The following is a 19,245-nucleotide window of genomic DNA, read 5'->3' as shown; positions in this document are numbered from 1 at the left end:
ACAGAATTGGAGTTAAAGGTGGTTATGAGCTACCATGTGGGTGCTGGGAATCAGACCCGGGTCCTCTTTTAAGAACAAGATTCTCTTAACCACTAGGGCATCTTTCCTGCTCTGCATATCTCAGTTCCTTTTTTGGTTTGATTTGGTTTTTTGTTTTGTTTTGTTTGTTTTGTTTTTGGCTTTTTGAGACAGAGTTTCTCTGTGTAGCCCTGGCTGTCCTGGAACTCACTCTGTAGACCAGGCTGGCCTTGAACTCGGAAATCCCACCTGCCTCTGCCTCCCAAGTGCTGGGATTAAAGGTGTGCACCACCACTGCTTGCCTCTGGCTCCCAAGTGCTAGGATTAAAGGTGTGTGCCACCATTGCCCTGCATTTTATTTGTTTTGTTTTATTTTTCAAGACAGGGCTTTACTCTGTAGCCTCAGTTTGTAACTTGCTTTGTAGACTAGGCTAGCTTTGAACTCACAGAGATACATCTCAATTATTTTTTTTTTATTTAAAGGCGATCCATTAACCAGATTTCAGTGAGGTTCTTACAAAGGCATGAGAATATAAAGGAAAACTTACCAATATTCTATTCTAAAATACCCAAATTTTAGCCTTTTGTCTGCCCTGGTTTGAGGCCTCTATAAAAACAATAGAATGTATAGAGTCTGATAAGTATAAATCCAACTGCAAGTCAGTACAAAAGAAAAACTGCAAACATGAGTTCTATGTGCACTGACCTGAGAAGGCGTTGCTCAGGAGTGAACAGGATAGCTCTTAACCGCTGAGCTCAGTTTTGAATTTTTCGTTTGCTTTACTATTTGACACTGATAATAGCTGTGCAACCCAGCTCCAAATTCACAGCAATCCTGCCCTTGCCTCCTGAGTGCTGGGATTACAGGTTACTCCAGTAGGCTAGACCCCAATCCTCTTTTAAAGCCTTTACAAAATAGGAGTAATAAGACTTTCTTTTTTTGCCGGGCGTGGTGGCTCACGCCTATAATCCCCAGCACTTGGGAGGCAGAGGCTGGCAGATTTCTGAGTTCAAGACCAGGCTGGCCTCAAACTCAGAAACTCAGAAATCCGCCTGCTTCTGTCTCCCAAGTGCTGGGATTAAAGGCGTGCGCCACCACCGCCCGGCTGCTATAAGACTTTCTGCCCATCTCCTTTTCTGTCACTATCAAAGGGTAAAGAGATTTCCCCTCTGCCTTGCAAACTCGTTGTTGTGGGTCTGGCCTTAGTGGGCCAAAGTCAAGTCCGTTCTGGCACGACGCACCTGCGAGCTGTAGGAACGGATAGTATCTGCTCTCCACGTGGTGTGCCCGGACTCGGAATCTCGCAGCACCGGGAGCTCGGGAGGACTCTGTTCTTGGTGCGCTTCCTGGTTCTGGCTGCTTTGCCTCCGGCTTCAGACGTTGAGTTCCTGGCGCTGTAAGCTGTAGGCTGTGTGAATCTCCACCGAAGCTGCAATTATGGGGATCTTAGAGAAAATCTCGGAGATCGAGAAAGAGATCGCTCGGACGCAGAAGAACAAGGGTGAGGCGGGATCGGATCGGAGGGATCTCCCTTTCTACTCTCCTTGTTTTTTCTTGTCTGTAAAATGAGGGGGCATCTGGAGCCACCTCCGAGGCCGGAGAAACACCGAGGAAGTGCCGAGGCGTGCGTGAGGCGGGAGCGGGCACGGGCACACTCAGCGATGTGGTTTCAGGGTTCTTGAGAGATCTGATCAGTGCTGGACTCAGTGTTCAAGTAGAGAAACCTCAGCGCGCACAATAAGCTGGTGACCCAGAAAGGCAATGTCGGGGCTTTTCCCCTAGGGTCCAGGCTGCTGGGCCTTCATGCTGAGAAGGGCAAGAGAAGACATCTCACAAAACAGTTTGTTCCGGCAGACAGGCAGACAACAGCGAGATAGTGTCGAGGAAGTAGGGACTGGAGTTTGTCCACTACATTCATGCTATGTAACCTTGTAAAGTTATGTTAATTTTTTGGCGACCCAATGTCCTCATCTGTAGCTAGGGATAACACCCGTTCTGTTGTAGTTCACATGTGCGAAGCCCTTGTCAGAGTGAGCGCCAAATATTTAAAGTAAACCATCCCAAAATATACAAGGAAGCATCAAACCGTAAGGGTTGGGGATCAGTGGAGAGAGGTGGGATTGCCAACCAGTGCCCCTGGTGCTTTCCCACCAAGAAATGTGGTGAAGGAGTTAGTGTTCTGTCCTTCCGATTTTGCACACAATAAACTGATGCACAAAGCTAAGTGACTTTTCCAGGCAGTAATGGCAGGGTGGGATTGATCTGATTTAAATTCATCAGGTTCATAGGTCCTGAGGCAAGGACAAGGTCAGTTGGTCTGTGTAGCCATGGAAGGAGGTGGGGGTGGGGGGAATAGGTCAGGTGAGGTCCTCAGCCTCAGTCTCTGCCACATTCCTGTTATCATGCAGATTTGGTAACACCTAAACTAGAATTCTTTCTCAGTAATGTAACCCATGTTGCCCCAGAATTTGGAAACAGTGTGGCACCCTAACAACCTTCTAAAGGAAGAAAAGGGAGTCGTGTGCATTGAAAACTGTGTTCTCCCTCCATGGTTGCCCAGTGCTATCAGGATACATAAAGTTAGAACAAAGCACAAGGTACCCAGCCTCTGCCTGGGGCTGCAGAGATTGGGCACATCCAGGGAGGTTGTGTGGCCTCTCGATTCCCTCAGGGACAGATCTCAGTATGGCGAATTTGTGTGTGCCACAGTGTCCCCTTCCTTCACACAGTGGTGCGCCCATAGGATTCTAGCACCACAGAAAATGTCCTGTGTCTATAGAGAAGCAGGGCAAACACGAGGCCTTCAAGCCTGACCCAAGTTTTCTCTGGACATCTTTAGGATGTGACAAGTCATGAATTCAGGAACTTCCTGGCTGTTCAGAATTGGCTTGTGATCTTTAGGGTAGCTCCCAGTAAAGACTAAAGCCTCGGAGAGAGCAGAAAGCAGCCTTGTGACCTCCCATTTGCCCCGGGTACCATTAATGCTGCCCATTCATGCTCTTTATGCTGAGGTACCAGTGGGGTGCCAAGGTCCCCTTTGAGGTCTCCAGGTGATTGTTGTCTGGTCTTGATGATCTCAGCACTTGGCCCTTTGTGGGTCCCCACCTGACCCCTCAGGTAGAGCCTCTGACACTCATTTATTTCTACCTTGTTTTACATCCTCCAGCCACTGAGTACCACCTGGGCCTGCTGAAAGCAAAACTGGCCAAGTATCGGGCCCAGCTCCTGGAACCGTCCAAATCAGCCTCATCTAAAGGAGAGGGCTTTGATGTCATGAAGTCGGGAGATGCCCGTGTGGCCCTGATTGGCTTTCCCTCTGTGGGTAAGGTCAGTGATGGTCTGTGTGGACCTTGGGGAGAACAATAGAGGGTCACCTACCACATGCCCATCCTCCCTCCCCTATCACCCTTAGAGGCTACTACTTCTGCTCCTTAGCAGGAATAGCTGGACTTTCACCTCAGCCAGTGGCACACACTTATTCAGTGTATACCTTGTGCTGGCCATTGTGCCCAATACTGGCATGCCCAACCCTCCCTACACATATTTCCTCTCAGAAAAGACAATTTGAGCAAATTCAAGTGTTAATTAGTTGGTTTTAACACCAAGGAAGTCCAGGGTCCTTCAGGACATGTCTGGGTAGCTGAAGGCTTCTCTAGTGAGCGGTTGGTTCATCAGAGGCCCTAATGATGTGAGGGAGCTTGCAGAGAGGGGGCCCTTTAGGGAAAGCCTGCCTGTAGACGGTGGGAGAGCTGGACTATCTGCCTGAGTGAGCCTCAGAAGAACAGAGGTGATGAGTCAAGAGAAATGGGGCCTGAGAGCTAGCAGACAGACTGGATGAAGTGAAGTGATGACGTCACTGTGGAGTTTTCTAGAAAGTTTCTTCTGGAAAGTGATTCAGTTTAATGTGCTATCTTGACTTATATTTTATGTGGTAAGATTAAGTGAGCATCTTTGCCAGGGCAGATAAAGTTTTAATAAATCTCAACCCTGTGCCATACCAGAGGTCAGAGAACTTAGAGTCAAATCTTTCCTTCTACCATATGGGTCCTTAGGATACAACTCAAGTTGTCAGGCTTTGTGGCAAATACTTTTTATCTGTTGAGCCATCTTAAGAGACAATAGGTTTTTAATGCTAGAGTGATTTTTTTGTTGCAGAGAATTGCCAGAGTCCTTATAACTGGTTTCTTTATCGGTAACATTGTTACACGAGGATAGCGCCCTTGTTACAACCCATGCATTAACGGCAAGCTGTTGTCTTTGTGTCCATACTTGGATTCACAGCTCCTTTAACTCCTCCCTACTGACCTGGATTCCCCCATCACATTCACTGTCCTGTCCTCCCAAGTCTAGGAGCCTCAGCATACTTTCTTACTTTTTGTTTTTGCCTGTCCTGGAACTCATTCTGTAGACCAGGCTAGCCTGGAACTCAGAAATCCACCTGCCTCTGCCTCCCAAGTGCTGGGATTAAAGGCGTGCGCCACCACTGCCCGGTTACTTTTTGTTTTGTTTCAAGGCCCATGTCTCCCTATATTAGCTCTGCAGGGGATAGAATTGGCCTCAGACTCACAGCGATCTATGTCTCTGCCTCCTGAGTGCTAGGAATTTTTTTTTTTTTTTTTTTTGGTTTTTCGAGACAGGGTTTCTCTGTGTAGCCCTGGCTGTCCTGGAACTCACTCTGTAGACCAGGCTGGCCTCGAAATCCACCTGCCTCTGCCTCCCAAGTGCTGAGATTAGAGGTGTGCACTACCATGCCCGTCCTGAGTGCTAAGATTAAAGGCATGCCCCACCTTATCTGTCCAAGATTTTTAGTTTAATTTTTTTCATATTCACATATGTATGGGTACGTGTGTATGTGCACATGTATGTGTATAGGTATGGAGGTTAGGACAATGTCTGGTGTCGTTTCTCAGGCTTTCCATCTTGGATTTTGTTTTTTTGTTTTTGGATTTTTCAAAAGATTTATTTATTTATATCTCTGAGTATTCTCTCTGATTTTATACCTGTATGCCAGAAGAGAGCATCAGATCACATATAGTTGTGAACCACCATGTGGTTGCTGTGAATTGAACTCAGAACCTCTGGAAGAGTAGCCAGTGCCTTTCACTGCTGAGCCATCTCTCCAACCCCTCCACTTTGGCTTTTAAGAAAGACCTCTTACCGGCCTGGACCTTGTCATGTAGGCCAGGCTTTCTGACCCAGTCAATCCCAGGGATCCCACTGCCGCCACCTCCCCAGTGTGGAGATGAAAGGACCACTCCTAGCTTCTTTACATGGGTGCTTGGGAAGCAAACCCTTTACTGACTCCGCCCCCACCCCTCTCAGTCCTGGGCATAGCAGCCACCACATGCCACTGAGCCATAGCCCCAGCCTGATTTGATGCCCTTGACATTTTGAGGAAGTACTGCTTCAGCATAATCCCTCCTTCCAGGCCAACCTCCCTCCAGAGGCCTGTCTGATCTGATCTACTTCCTGCCCTAGTCTAGGATCTGCCATTTCTCCAAGGAGGCCTGGTTTCCTTTTTGGGGAAATGATTGTGGAAACCAAGATTGCGGTGCTGGCTTACTTTTTAGCAGGTCCACTGGTACACAGGTAGTACAGCAGAAGGACACAGGAGATGTAGGCCTGCAAGCACTATCTGGGTCTGCACCAGGGGCTGGGGCAGCTCCTGAATCTATCCCAGAGCAGTGCGCAGAGAGGGGAATAAGCAGCGGCCACTGGTCCTTGGGTACTATAGGCTAGGCATATTTTATTTGTTTTGTTTCCCCCCTCTATAATGAGTATGTCTACAAAAGAAAATGTGTCCCTAATGAGTGCTGTCTTACAGGGTGGCCCATCTGATCTAAGATCAGAAATGTACCCAAAGTTAGCCCCAGCGTCTTTGCTGGGTCTGGTGGCAGCCGGTGCTCTCAGAACCAACTTGTCTGGGTGCCGCTCCTGTTATAGCTCCAGAGCAGCAGCAGGCTTGGAACTCTGGTCTCACTGGGACAGTAGGGCCAGACAAAGGCTGCTGGAACATGCAGGGAGAGCCTAGGAGCCAGGTCGCTCACCTGAGACAGCTATGAGGCCTCCAAAGAACATGGACTCTGGTGCCAGTCTGCGTGTAGGCTAGAGACCATGCTCTCTCTGAAGTTATTCTGCACACTGGGCCAAGTCCCCAGTCTAAGGTCAAGAAAGGCTCTTGCTTTGTCTACCCAGGCAGCCCCCTCGTCCCACATGGACTTGCCCAGGAAACTGAGTTAAGACTCCTTAGGGTGTGGCCTTTTTTTTTTTTCTCTCTCTCTCCTAGTCCACTTTCCTGAGTCTGATGACCTCCACGGCCAGTGAAGCTGCTTCCTATGAGTTCACCACCCTGACGTGCATCCCTGGGGTCATTGAGGTAAGTGGACTGGGCCCTCCGTGAGAGAGGTGTGCTTGTGCTTGGATTTGTCAAGTGCTCATTATATAATTATCTGAGGTAGCTGTCCCTCTGTGGGGATACCCAGCAGTACTGGCCCTTCCGGGAACCTGAGAAGTACCCGGCTGGCCTGGAACCCTGACTTTTCCAGCTAGGTCAGGCCTGCATATGACAGCTCTGCCTGGTGCCCCTTTGTTTTTGCCCTTTGCACATCCAGCTCCAGCCCCTGACTGCTGCCTGGTTGCTTCTTTACCCCTCTGTAAAGCCTCAGACGTCAGCCATGCTCGCATGGGTACCAGGTGTTGGAGCCTTGTATCTCCCTATGCGCTGATTTATTGATTAGGCAGCTATGTGTTCAGTGGGCCTTCCAGACATCTCTAACTCTTAGATGGTAGCCTGTGCCAGGCTGAAGTGATGAGGTCCTGACTTGTTCATAGTTGGCACCAGCTGTGGGCCCATTGTAGGTGCGTAGGCCCAGGCAGGCTCCTAGTTACAATAGCCCAGCCTTACCTCACCCTTCTGTTTTCCCAGTACAAAGGTGCCAACATCCAGCTCTTGGACCTTCCTGGAATCATCGAAGGAGCAGCACAAGGTGGGAGCAAAACGGTGTGGGAGGCAGGTTGGAGCCCTGTCGCTGAGTGTTGAAAATGAAATGAATGGGGCTATCACAGAAACCACCTGTGGGCCCCTAGTCCTGGTACCCTTGCTTTCCACACAGGACAGGCTACAATTCAGATGCTGGTGTCTTATTCACTTTGGGATCTTGGTCTGGTGGTGAATGCTTATCTTCACCATGGGCATAGTCATACCAAATTCACAGCACCGTTGAGTAAATAAACAAGTGTTCATGAGGCTTGGCTGGGCCTACTGCAGGAAGGGGAAGAAGGTCATTGTTACCCTGTCATTCCACTTAAGTGGTGACCTCTAGAACTAGTCTTAGCTCCATTAAGGGGTACACACTTGTATTCCTAGCACTCAGGAGGCAGAAGCAGGAAGATCAAGAGTTCAAGACCAGCCTAGGCTACGTAAATGAACCTTGTCTCAAAGAGCATAAACAAAACCAGCGTCCTTGAATAAAACAGTTCATGGAATACCCCCAAAAATGCCAAGGAAAACCATAGCACATAGCAGACTATGACAGGGGCTGGAAGGGTCTAGAGTCAGGCTGCATAATCACACTGTCCTACCTCTTATCTGTGCCATATTGAGACACAGCCTTTCCTCTACCTGTGCAGGGCGAGGCCGTGGCCGGCAGGTGATTGCTGTAGCGCGCACAGCTGATGTCGTCGTCATGATGCTGGATGCCACCAAGGGAGATGTGCAGAGGTCTGTGCAGCAAGGCAGGGAACCCCCCCCAGGTCCCATGTATCTCCCATGTATCTCTGGCTCAATGGGTCTGTGTCTAACCTAGCCACCACCAGCCTAAATGTCCTAGGTAGTGTCTAGCTAGGACTGGAGATCTTAGGCTCGGTACAAGGGACACAGGCTAGCCTTGGTTATTACCCACCCCTGCTGTCAGAGCAGCACACAAGCCTTTCTCTAGCAGGAAGCCTCTGGGAACTCCTCACCCTCCTCTAAGGCACCCATGAGGACACTGTCTAGCCTCTGCTTTAGAAGCACCACCACAATTTTGGGCTGTTGGGTTGCTAGGGAAGGGGCTAGAATAGGGAGCTGTCTATGCAATCAGGGCTGCATAGGCCATGAAGACCCTCTGCCGCTCGCTTAGAAAAAGCCTGTGAAGGCTCACTCAGCCTTTGCCTAGGTCCCTGCTGGAGAAGGAGCTGGAGTCTGTGGGTATTCGCCTGAACAAGCACAAGCCCAACATCTATTTCAAGGTACTCGCACTCTACCCGGGGGCAGGCTAGAAACTGCTTTGCCCTCTACAGGGGATTGGACAACCGATGTTGCCGCCCCTTCACTGACAGCTTTCCCTGCCTCTCTGTTGTTCCAGCCCAAGAAAGGTGGTGGCATCTCCTTTAACTCAACGGTCACACTGACACAATGCTCGGAGAAGCTGGTTCAGCTCATCCTACATGAGTACAGTATCCTTCCAGGAAGGGCCTCCTACCCTGGGGGGCAGCTGGCAGGGCTGGGGACCCAGCCACACACTTGGCAATTGGCTTCCTGACTCCTTGTTGGATGTTCAAGTGTCCAGATGACATCTAGAAGACAGACAGAATGTCCTGGGCAACTGTCCTGAGACCTGGGGGTCTCTGGCTTGGAGAAGAAGCAGCAGCTGTGTTTGCCTCTGTCAGTGTGTGCTAGAGAGTGGGCCAGGGATCCAGAGGCAAGAGATGCCAATGAGTGAGGCCAGGCCGGCAGGATGGGGCCTCCAGCCTTCACCCGGTGCTGCTGGAGTAGCCTGGGGTTCCATGTGCCTTTCACTCCTGACAGCAAAAATTCAAGCTGTCTGTTGGTTTGTTTTTCGTATTTTGTGGTTTAGGGAATAGAGGTGAGAGGGTTCTTCAAGCAGATTGTGGCCAGTGCATTTTACTGCTTGGCCCCCACTAAAAGACACACGCGGACACCATGCCAGTACACAGCTTGCCCTTAATCTGAGCTACTCAGAGATCTTCAACGCTGAGGTACTCTTCCGAGAAGACTGCTCTCCAGATGACTTCATCGATGTGATTGTGGGCAACCGGGTGTATATGCCCTGCCTCTATGTAAGTGCTGCCATGGCCCACGTGGCTTTTCTCCCAATGTATCTCTTGCACTGCAGTGACCCAGATGGCTCCCACCCACTCCAGTAGTCTGCTGAGAAGAACTGAGGGCCAGGGCTCTTCCCATATCACCTCCCCTGCCTCAGGGGCTGCTAGAGTGTTAAAGGGATAAAGAGCTGGAAACCAGGGTTCTTTTTAGGGGGGTTTCCTCCAGCCTGAGTCATTGAGGGGAGCAGGCCCATGGGCAGGTGTTGCCACTGAGGCTCTGGCCCTCGAGTGACTGGTCCTCCGCTATCCAATCTCAGGTGTATAACAAAATCGACCAGATCTCCATGGAAGAAGTAGACCGTTTAGCTCGAAAGCCCAACAGTGTAGTTATCAGGTAAGAAAGTGGCTTCTTGCCACCCTGCTCTCCTTTCAGAGTGGTTGCTTGTTTTGAGACAAGATCTCTGCATAGCTCTGGTTGTCTTGGAACTCACTATGTAGAGGAGGCTGGCCTTGAACTCAGATATCTGCCTTTCTCCACTTCCCCACTACTGGGTTTAAAGGCGTGCATCACCATGTCCTGTCTCTCTGGGGGTTCTAATCCCAGGGGGTAGGCCCTGGCAGGCCACCTCAGTTTGGGAGAGAGCTGGACCCAGCTCCTGTGATTCCTAGAGCCTGGCATCTCCTCCCAAGGGAGAGTTGGAAGCCCAGGAGCTGCAGGACAGGCTCCCATGGCTGCTGATGAGTGGGGTCTGCCGGCGGCCCCACTTTCTGCCCTTTATTGTGTGGATCCCGGGGTAACTCACTTCCTGATGGCACCCTGCAGAGCTCCTTTTGGTGGTGGTGGTGGGGGGGGGGGTGCTAAGTCCTCTGTTTCTCTGCCTTCCTCCAAACCAAGTATTTTGATGGCTTCCCTAAGGGCCTGGCTTGTGGGAGCAGATGACAGCTGAGTGTCATCTCCTAGACACTGCAGGTGCTGCAAAGGGCAACATCTGTCCTGCTGCTCCCAGATACTTTGTGCTGCCTAAGACATATACATCCTTGGTACTGGGGGATGGCCACGCTTCCCTGCTCATACTTATAGAGTCTAGCTGTCCCAAAATCTGGGTTCCTCTCATAGTTATGGTTTTCATTACTACAATGAAACATCATGATCAAAAAGCAAGTTGGGGAGGAAAGAGTTTATTTTGGCTTAGACTTCCAGATGATAATCCACCATTGGAGGAAGTCAGGCTGGGACCCAGGGGCAGAAGCTGGTGCAGGTGCCATGGAGGGGTGCTGCTTCCCAGCTTGCTTCCCCTGGCTCGTTCAGCTTGCTTTCTTATAGAACCCAGTAGTACCAGCCTACAGGTAGTACCACGCACAGTAGGCGGGCCCTCCACCATTGATCACTAATTGAGAAAATGCCTTACAGCTGGAACTCATGGAGGCATTTCCTCAACTGAGGCTCCTTCCTTTCTGATGGTTCTAGCTTGTGTCAAGTTGACACACAAAACCATTCTGAGATGCCTGTGGGTGGCCCTGGACCTTTAGCAAACCATCTTTCTTCAGGGAAATGTGAGCATGCCCATGATCCCAACACAGCAAGCTCCTGTCCCTGTAACAGATGCCATGGATGTGGCAGCCAGACTGGTCCATAGGAGGATGCTGAGCTCTGTTGGTTATGATGCCGGGTAACTAGAGGCACAGCTGGCATCATGATAACCTGCTTGTTAATAGTGGTGATGGCAGGGCCACATTGGCCGTAATACTCTCCAACAATAGAGACTGTGACTTCTGAGCTCCAGGGCCCTGCCTGCCTGACACTACCTTCCCTGCAGCTGCGGTATGAAGCTGAACCTGGACTACCTGCTGGAGATGCTTTGGGAGTACCTGGCCCTCACCTGCATTTACACCAAGAAGAGAGGGCGTGAGTCGGGGATGACAACTCAGAAATGAGCCTCCCCCAACTTTTCCAGGGCTGCAAGCCTGTTTGTGCCATGCAGAGGTTTCCTTGCCAGTTTGTGTTAGAACAGGCCCTGCTTTTCTCTCCAGACAGAAGACCTCAGCCTAAGCTCATGTGGCAGGGATGCTGGCTGTGGGGCAGCTGGTCTGGAAGCCGTCCCAGGTCCCCACTGGCCACAGCAGCAATGCTTTCTTGTTCTCCCTTCACAGAAACAGGCCCTTGTCAGGGTCCTTACTCTGCCTCCATCCCTGGTACACACTTCTTTCATGGCCCAGGTTACCTGAATGTGGGGCAGTTTGTGGCAACCCTGCCCTTGTAAGCAAGGAAGGGCTACGGATTCCCACCTAGGCTCCAGCATTCATTCACGCTGCCTATTCAGGGTGAACCCACACATTCCATGGGTTCTGGAATGGGTGACAGGGTGCATAGCACAAGATTCCGAAGGGATGCCAGATAGTGAGGAGCAGGGCTGGGGGCCTGGGAGGTGGAGCGGGTCTCAGAAGCCAGGGCCCCATTATATAGAAAGCTGATCCAGGACAGACGGAGACTGGTTGACATGCCTTCATCTCCCTACAGAGAGACCAGACTTCACAGACGCCATCATTCTCCGGAAAGGGGCCTCTGTTGAACACGTGGTAAGTTGAAAACCTGCCTGAGTGGCCAGAAGGAGGCCTGAGCTGTTTGTTCCAGCCAGGGTAGGGAGAGGTGAGGTGAAGCAGGCTTGCCTGACTACTGGGCGCTGACATGGGCTCTCCCTGTGAGATGGGCGGCAGCGGTGGAGGCAGGCCTTTCTTTTCCTGTCCTGTAGGGTTAGGTATCAGCTGCGGGGTGGCTAAGATCACACTGAATAAGGCTCAGCTGACCGACAACCTGGCACTGAAAAGGCGCCATTGCAGTAGTCTTTGTCTCTGCTCTGGATGGGTGTGGCGGGGTTGGTTGTCCGTGAAGGGGCACTGTCGGCTTTTCACCCTTGCTGTTTTGTTATATTCCAACTTCTCCAGTGTGTGTGGCGCTAAGGCCGGGAAAGGCCGGTCCCCCCCTCTCCCCCCGGGGTGGCAGAGCTGTTGCTCAGAGTCACCACCTCCTGTGGCCACCATTCAGTCCCTAAGGGCTCCTGGGGCCTGACTGTTCTGCCTTATCCCCCAGCTGCCTAAGTCTGGGATGGCTGTGGCTGCTTCCTGCCCCAGTGCGATTTCATTGAACATCAGCTCCAAACAAGGTAGCCCTAGTCTTACCAGAGCTTAGCAGATTTCAGGCTCCTGTCCCCAGAGCTCAGCTGTTGTGTGTGAGTCTGTGGTCTGTTCACATGTAGTTCAGGAAGACATTTGGAGGGCATGGACTGAGGTACCCTGGAGTCCAAACTAAGACTGAGCACAGAGTTGAAGGAACATCCCAGTCAGGAGTCCGTGGCTTAGAGCATAAGAGTCCCTTTCCCGGTCAGAATCGCCTGACACCCTTGAGGAGCGTCAGGCCACAGCCACCATGGTCCTGAGTTCTCTTCATGGGTTTTATTTTCCTCCATCCCTGTTAGTTCTCAGGATCCATTTTCTGGGGGGCAGGGAGCCATCCATTCCTGCAGACCCCAGAAAGACAGTGGCAGGCAGACCAGTATTCCACTCTCGTTCAGTCTTTCATTTGGTAAATCTAGGCCGAGCCAACAGGGTACCCCAGCCTTGGGGTACTTGTGCACACGGCTAGGCTAGCTCCCTCTCCTGGCCCAGGTTTCATAGCTGTGGGCTAAGGGGGGGTGAGAGCACTCCAGTCCATGCTGGAGCAGAGGCTGCAGTGCCCCCTGCTGGGAGCACAGTGAGCTGTAGACACAGGTGCTGGCCCTTCCAGGAGAGCAGGTCCCACCTTGGAGCAAGCTGCTGTCTAGAGTAAATTGACTCTCACCATATATGGTAGAAAGAGCAGGACACCAGGAGAAGGGCATGGTGTGAGGCAGGAAAGGACCCAGGGGTGGAAGCCAAGGTGAGTGAATGGACACAGGCATCAGGCCTACAAAGAAGAGGCCAGTGGGGTGTGGGAGGACCTTTGACCTTTGCTCAGAGCCTGGACTTTGTCCCCGTGAAGAAATGGCCTGTCCCTGAGGCATGCATTATAGCCAAGATGCTTGTTGAGACCAAGCACACCCAACTCTTCCTCCTCTGCCCCAGTCCCTCCTCAGGGGATGACAGAAGCCCAGAGCCTTTGTGATACATCTGCCTTGGCCCCGTGGGAGAGCATTGGTGTCTTGTCTATGATAGCAAGGATCCCTGAGCAGAAGACTCTGAGGAGTGCCCGTCCCATCTCAATACACTTATATTTTCCTTCCTTCTTTCCTTCCTTTTCTTTTCTTTTCTTTCTTTCTTTCTTTCTTTTTTTTTTTTCCGAGACAGGGTTTCTCTGTGTAGCCCTGGCTGTCCTGAATCTGTAGACTATGCTGGCCTCGAACTCAGAAATCTGCCTGCCTCTGCCTCCCAAGTGCTGGGATTACAGGCGTGCACCACCACTGCCCAGCCCACTTGCAGTTTTCTTAAAGGATTACAGGGAAAACCCCTGCCATGAAAAGACTCCTAGTAACCCTGTGGCAAATGGGCCCTGCTAGAATTGTCCCTTCTGTCAAACACGTAGCAAGGCTTGTGGCAAACTGCAGGGGAGGAGTGCTCCCTGTCGAGGTTCCAAGTGGATATTAGGGGTGCTAGACTGTTTCTCGACTACTGATAACATTTTTTAAAAATGATGAGCAGACTAAACTAGCTTAAAAACTCATTTGTAGGTCAGAGCTGATCTCTAGGCCCACAGTTGTTCACTCTCTAGCCTTGGGATAGGGGTGTTAGAAATTGGTTGTTGTGTTTGCTACTAGCAGTCGCCCACCCAGTGAGCTGACTTACCATATCTGTTCAGGAAGTATTCTTGTAGGCCTGGGCCTGTAAGATTCCTCAGCACACGGAGGGGGTGACATTACGTGGCCCGTTCACAGCCGCTTCCACTGTGGTGCTCTCGCTGTGGCAACCATCTTCTGGGGCACTTGCCAGCTGCCCCTCAGGGTCGGCATGTGGCCTTCAATCCCATCCAGGGACACTGAGGGGTATAAGCTGGGTCCAAGAGAGGAATGGAATGTGATGTACAAGACACTATAGGCCACGGCTGGAGTTAGAGGCTTGAGGGACAGTGACCAAGCAGTCATGACTGTAAGCTGAGGTGGGTGTTCTGGAAGGCCTTCCTGACCTTTCCTAAGGGAACATGTATACAGTTGTCCAGAAGAGGCAGGCAGAGGGCTACTACCTGCAGAAATGTTCCTGGTGTGATTTCAAGCCTGCTTAGAGCTGGGTGTGGGTAGAGTGAAGCAAGGGCGCATACTTATGGGGCCCGTGGCTGCCTTACTCATGGCCTGGACCATCGAAGTACCTCAAGTGGGAGGGTGCTCAACACAAGTTCCAGTTAGTTGCAGGGCCTCATCTCCCGACTTTCCTGTCCCATAGTGCCACCGCATCCATCGGTCACTGGCCAGTCAGTTCAAGTATGCCTTGGTGTGGGTAAGTCTGGGCTGGAGCTGGGTGGGAGGCTAGACCCAACAGCCTCAGGATTAGGCTCGGCACGGCATTCCCGGCAGCATCCCTGCCTTTCTGCATGGGGACCCTTGTGTCTGTCTGTCCTGCCCCATAAATAACCAGAATTGGAAGTATGTCTCTCCATCTCCAAGACTAAGTAGGAGCCTTCCCTGTTTGGCCCACCGAGTTGGTGCTGTAGGAGCCCCTGCTTCTCTTGGCATTCTCCCCCTCCCCCTGCATCCCTGTCCTCCTGCAGCCTTGGCCATCGGAGACTGACATGTCCCCTCTGCCCTCTTCATCAGGGTACCAGCACCAAGTACAGCCCGCAGCGGGTGGGCCTGACCCACACCATGGAGCATGAGGATGTCATCCAAATTGTGAAGAAGTAGTCACACCACCTTCCTGTGGCTTGGCTCATGGGGACGTGGACCCCCTGGGACACACAAATGGGAAAAGTACAAACATATACCCCAGGAAGAGACTCTTGAGTTGGCTGGTTCATGAGCTCCTTCAGTAAGCAGTGTTGGGATAGGCAAGGCTGGTGACCAGGACTATGCTGAGGACATTCCCTGTACCTGTGGTAGGCTTACTCAGCAGCCTACAGCCTGTGTCCATGCCCTGTGCCCCATCCGGATCTTAGCTACCCACACCTCCCAGCCAGACCTAAGCTGACCCTGGCTCAGGTAGGGTCCAAGAGGCTGAGACTCCCGACAGTAACTCTAGTGGCCTCAGGATGAAGCCTCCCATAGGTCCTCCCAACATGGGACTGTCCCTCGTGGAAGCCAGGGCCCAGCCAAAGTGTCCTAAAGGCCTCCCCTTGGAGCCCTTCCCAGAGCAGCCTGCTGTCTGGGGGGACCTCCGAGTCTGGCTCCGTTTCCTTCTAAGCTCCTATGTCTGCCCTCCTTTCTGAAGTTAAATTAAAAAAATAAAAAGGGGAAGTTATTCCTTCCCAGACCAAACCAGGGGAACTTGTGTTTCTGTGCTTGGTCCAGTGGGAATGGGGCAGCAGGGAACCTGGCAAGGAATGGAAAGTCTGCATAGCTGGGCCTTAATGAGGTACTGGCCTGGGCCTGGGTAGCCAGAAGGCAGAATCTGCCCAGGCTGTGAGGACTGCCCAGAGGCTGCAGGTCCCCAACCCCATGGCCTTTCTAGAGGCCAGGCTCAGCTGCCAGAGTTGATGGCATCCTTAGGAAGCCCATGAGACTGTGGGGCTAGCAAAAGGCTTCCCGGAGTGCAGGCAGCTGATGCTCAGTCAGGCTGGAGGCTCCCTGGGTGCTGGCCGCATCCTGTGCTCCAGAGACAGTGTACAAGTGCTCTTGGCTCCCTGAGAAGTGGGTTTTGGGGTTCGTTACCCGATTTCCCTACAGTCACCAGGGAGGGAGAGAGCTAAGGCTGGAGCCAGACTGCAGTTGAGCCTGCTGCTCTCCAGGCTGTTCCTTGCTCCCATGTCAGCTGCTCATGCTTTCCAGAGACAAAACAGGAATAATAGATGTCATTAAATATACATTGGGCCCCAGGCGGTCAACGTGGCAGCCTGAGCCTCCTTCCCATCTCTGTGGAGGCAGACATAGGACCCCCCCAATCAACAGCATGCAGGTTGGGAGCCAGCCACAGGACCCAGGTAAGGGACCATGGGTCCTTGGGGTTCTGCCATGGCCCCTGACATTGCAGAGAGCAGAGAAGGGGCGGCCACGGAGCTGAACTAAACTTAGCCTTGCCTTACCGGGTACCCTTCTGAGCGTCACTGTCTTCTGTGAGATGGGCAGAGTACCGGTGTGACTCCTTGGCAACGGTGCCACACCAGGACAGGTAAAGATGTAGCTATTTGTTTTGGTTCCTTTCCTTAAGGATTCAAGGGAGACAATCCAGAACAGCACGGGCTTTCCCCACTCAACTTCAAGGAAAGTCTCAGGCCTGGGAGATGCTGTTTAGTCCGTGACCTCCCTGGGCAGCAACCTAGCCCAGGCCTGTAAAGTTTTTTTCTGTGTAGCTGGGAAAGATGGAAGCTGGATGCCGCACGCCCTTTGTCCCAGCACTTGGGAGACAGAAGCAGGTGGATCTCTGTGGGTTCACAGCCAGCCTGGTCTACTGAGAGAGTTCCAGGACAGCCTGGGCTACACCAAGAGACCCTGTCTCAGAAAAACAAACAGAGAGAGAGGAGGGTGGGGGTGGGAATAGATGGTCAAGCCTGCTTAGGAGTTTGGTGCCCAAACAGATAAAAGGAAAAGCTACACGTGGGTGTCTGTGTGTACACACCGGTGTATTTGCATGTGTTTGCGTCCGTGCATGTGGAGTGCAGAGGTTTATGTGGATGTCTTCCATCACTCTCCACCTTATATTTTGAGATAGGGCCTTTTACTGCACCTGAACCTTACAGTTTTGTTTAGAATAGCAGGCTGCAGGAATAACCCACCTGTTTCTGCCCTCCCTACCCCACATCACAGGTTACAGACATGTGTCACTGTGCCCTGCTCCTACATGGTTGTTGAGGATTCCCAACTTAGTCTTTATGCTTGTGCAACAACCATTTTATCCACTAAGCCATCTCTCTAGCCCCCAAAAGATGTACTTAAAAACAAAAAGGATTATTTTTAATTATGTTATCTGTGCATGAGTGAAGGTCCCCACCAAGGCCAAAGGTGTCATATTCCCCCTGGAGTTGGAGTTTGAGGCATCTATAAACTGTCACGTGGGGTTGGGAACCTCAGTCCTGTGTAAGAGCAGTGAATCATCTCACTGGCCCGAAATTGACTCTTGTAAGCAGGCAGGCTCAGAAGTGAGGACCTGGGGCCAGCAAGCTGGCTCAGCAGGCAAAAAGCCTGCTGCCAAACCTCATAGTTTTTCTACCCTCAGGTTCTACACAGTAGAAGGAGAGAACTAACTTCAACTGACTTGTCTTCTGACCTCCACATGTACACAATAAGTAAACGAATAAAATAAAGGTTTAAAACAACTCTGTAAACAATTCTATCACAGAAAGGGCTTCTGGGGTATGTATGCATTAAGAGATAAATTTTCTACTTCCTTCACATTTCTGTCAGGAAGATCAACTTTCCTGAGAGATAGTCTCTTGACTAGTGATTGACAGGCCCTTAGATTAACTCTTAAGGGAGGGATCAACAGTATGCTTTGTGGGCAGTTTAGTCTGTGGTGGGTTTTTAAGGGGTTGTAGAGGGAAAAGGTCCCATATAGCCCAGGATATATCTACTGTGTAGCCAAGAACAACCATAAATGTTGGTCCTGCCACCCTCTCCCTGCTATAGGTGAATACCGAGGTCTGGCTGGTATTTCCAGGTTCTTGGGTCCTAGAACAAGGAACTGGACAGGGCCGTGTGGAGAGTGGCAGTGTAAGTGCCTTTGTTCCTAAGATCTCCTGAAGCTGTGGAGACTCAAACAGGTCTTACTTTAGGGAATAACACAGAGGTCTTTTAGTCTGTATGGAATTGGCCTTTGGTTCCCTTAAGAAACTGTCAGCAAGCAGCAGAAGATATGTATTATCTTTGAAAATGAAACATGTGAGTAAAATTCAACTGTCTACCATTATTGCCACAGCCACTGCAGCTTATAAGTATCCGGGATACCCACACACTATAGAATCTGCCCTGGAAAGGAAGCTACAGGTATAGAAATGTCTTCTAACTTTTAGGTGAGGACTCCCAATGTTATACCTCATTGATGGCTATGTGTACTGCAATTGTCAAGGCAGAGGCAAACAACAACTCCTTTGCCTAACTGGCATCTCTACTAAAACGGGTTACTACAAAAGTTCATTTAGTAATAGACCCTAAGTCAAAAGTTAGGCAGAGAGTGTAGCTCCAATATTAGAAACAAAGTTAACATTTTAAGGGTCTTGTTTGGTTTTGAGAAAAGACTATATATATAGTCTGGCTGTTCTGGAAATTGCTAAGTAGACCAGGCTGACCTGGAACTCACTGAGATTCTGCCTCCGCCTCTGCCTCCAGGTTGCTACATAAAAGTGCAACTTTTTAACTAGCCTATCAAAATTAACATTTGTAACTGTCATTTCACAAGTTACCCCAGGTGCCCAATGGCCTCAGTTGCTTGAGTAGGGATTTTTTGTAGGAAACCTTGAACAGTATCAGTCTGTAAGACTCTGAATTTGAGGACAACCTTGTCTACAGAATGAGTTGTAGGACAGCCAGGGCTACAGAGAAAAACCCTGTCTCCAAAAAACTGAACAAAACAACAAAAAGGTAAGAAGAAGAAAGGAAAAAAGAAAGAAAACAGGCAAAACAAAAATTAAAAAGCTTAATAAACACACAGAGACATAAAAACACAAAATCAGAAACCATAACACACACACACACACACACACATATATATATATATATGCAAAAAACCAATAAGATTAAAGAAAAAAACAAAATGAGATCAAACCTGTCCAAAAATACTATTGAGTTCATTTTGTTTTCCCATTTACTCTTAGGCATGGGACCTACTGTTAGTAGTTTATATACCCGGCGAGATTCCATTGGAGAAAACCAGTATTTCCTTTGCAAGTGGTTGTCAATTGCAAAGAGCTTCTGGGTTAGGGATGGAAGGAAGCTCATGCCCACTTCCTTTCGAAGCACTGGGGAAAGGCTCGGACCAGTGCATGCTGCAGCAGTCTCTGGAACTTAGTTCACATGTGCGTTACTCCTGATGTGTCTGGAAGCCTGGGTTTCCTTGGTGTCGTCCATCTCCAA

The 19,245-nt window shown here is 50.6% G+C and overlaps 1 protein-coding gene across 1 annotated transcript; it reads left to right on the top strand.

Moving 5' to 3' along the window:
- Positions 1-1,368: 1,368 nt before the first annotated feature.
- Positions 1,369-15,498, top strand: Drg2 (developmentally regulated GTP binding protein 2). The gene is made up of 13 exons (XM_052196127.1): positions 1,369-1,520; positions 3,186-3,346; positions 6,306-6,395; positions 6,945-7,005; positions 7,649-7,739; positions 8,176-8,248; positions 8,365-8,455; positions 8,982-9,079; positions 9,382-9,458; positions 10,882-10,970; positions 11,583-11,641; positions 14,471-14,524; positions 14,842-15,498. The coding sequence occupies exons 1-13, from the start codon at positions 1,457-1,459 to the stop codon at positions 14,926-14,928; spliced, it is 1,095 nt and encodes a 364-aa protein (XP_052052087.1). The 5' UTR covers positions 1,369-1,456; the 3' UTR covers positions 14,929-15,498.
- The last annotated feature ends 3,747 nt before the right edge of the window (positions 15,499-19,245 follow it).

This window comes from Apodemus sylvaticus, chromosome 10, assembly GCF_947179515.1.
Source record: "Apodemus sylvaticus chromosome 10, mApoSyl1.1, whole genome shotgun sequence".
Taxonomy (NCBI): domain Eukaryota; kingdom Metazoa; phylum Chordata; class Mammalia; order Rodentia; family Muridae; genus Apodemus; species Apodemus sylvaticus.
Note: the sequence above shows the minus strand (reverse complement) of the source record. Positions and strands in the feature narration are given on the sequence as shown.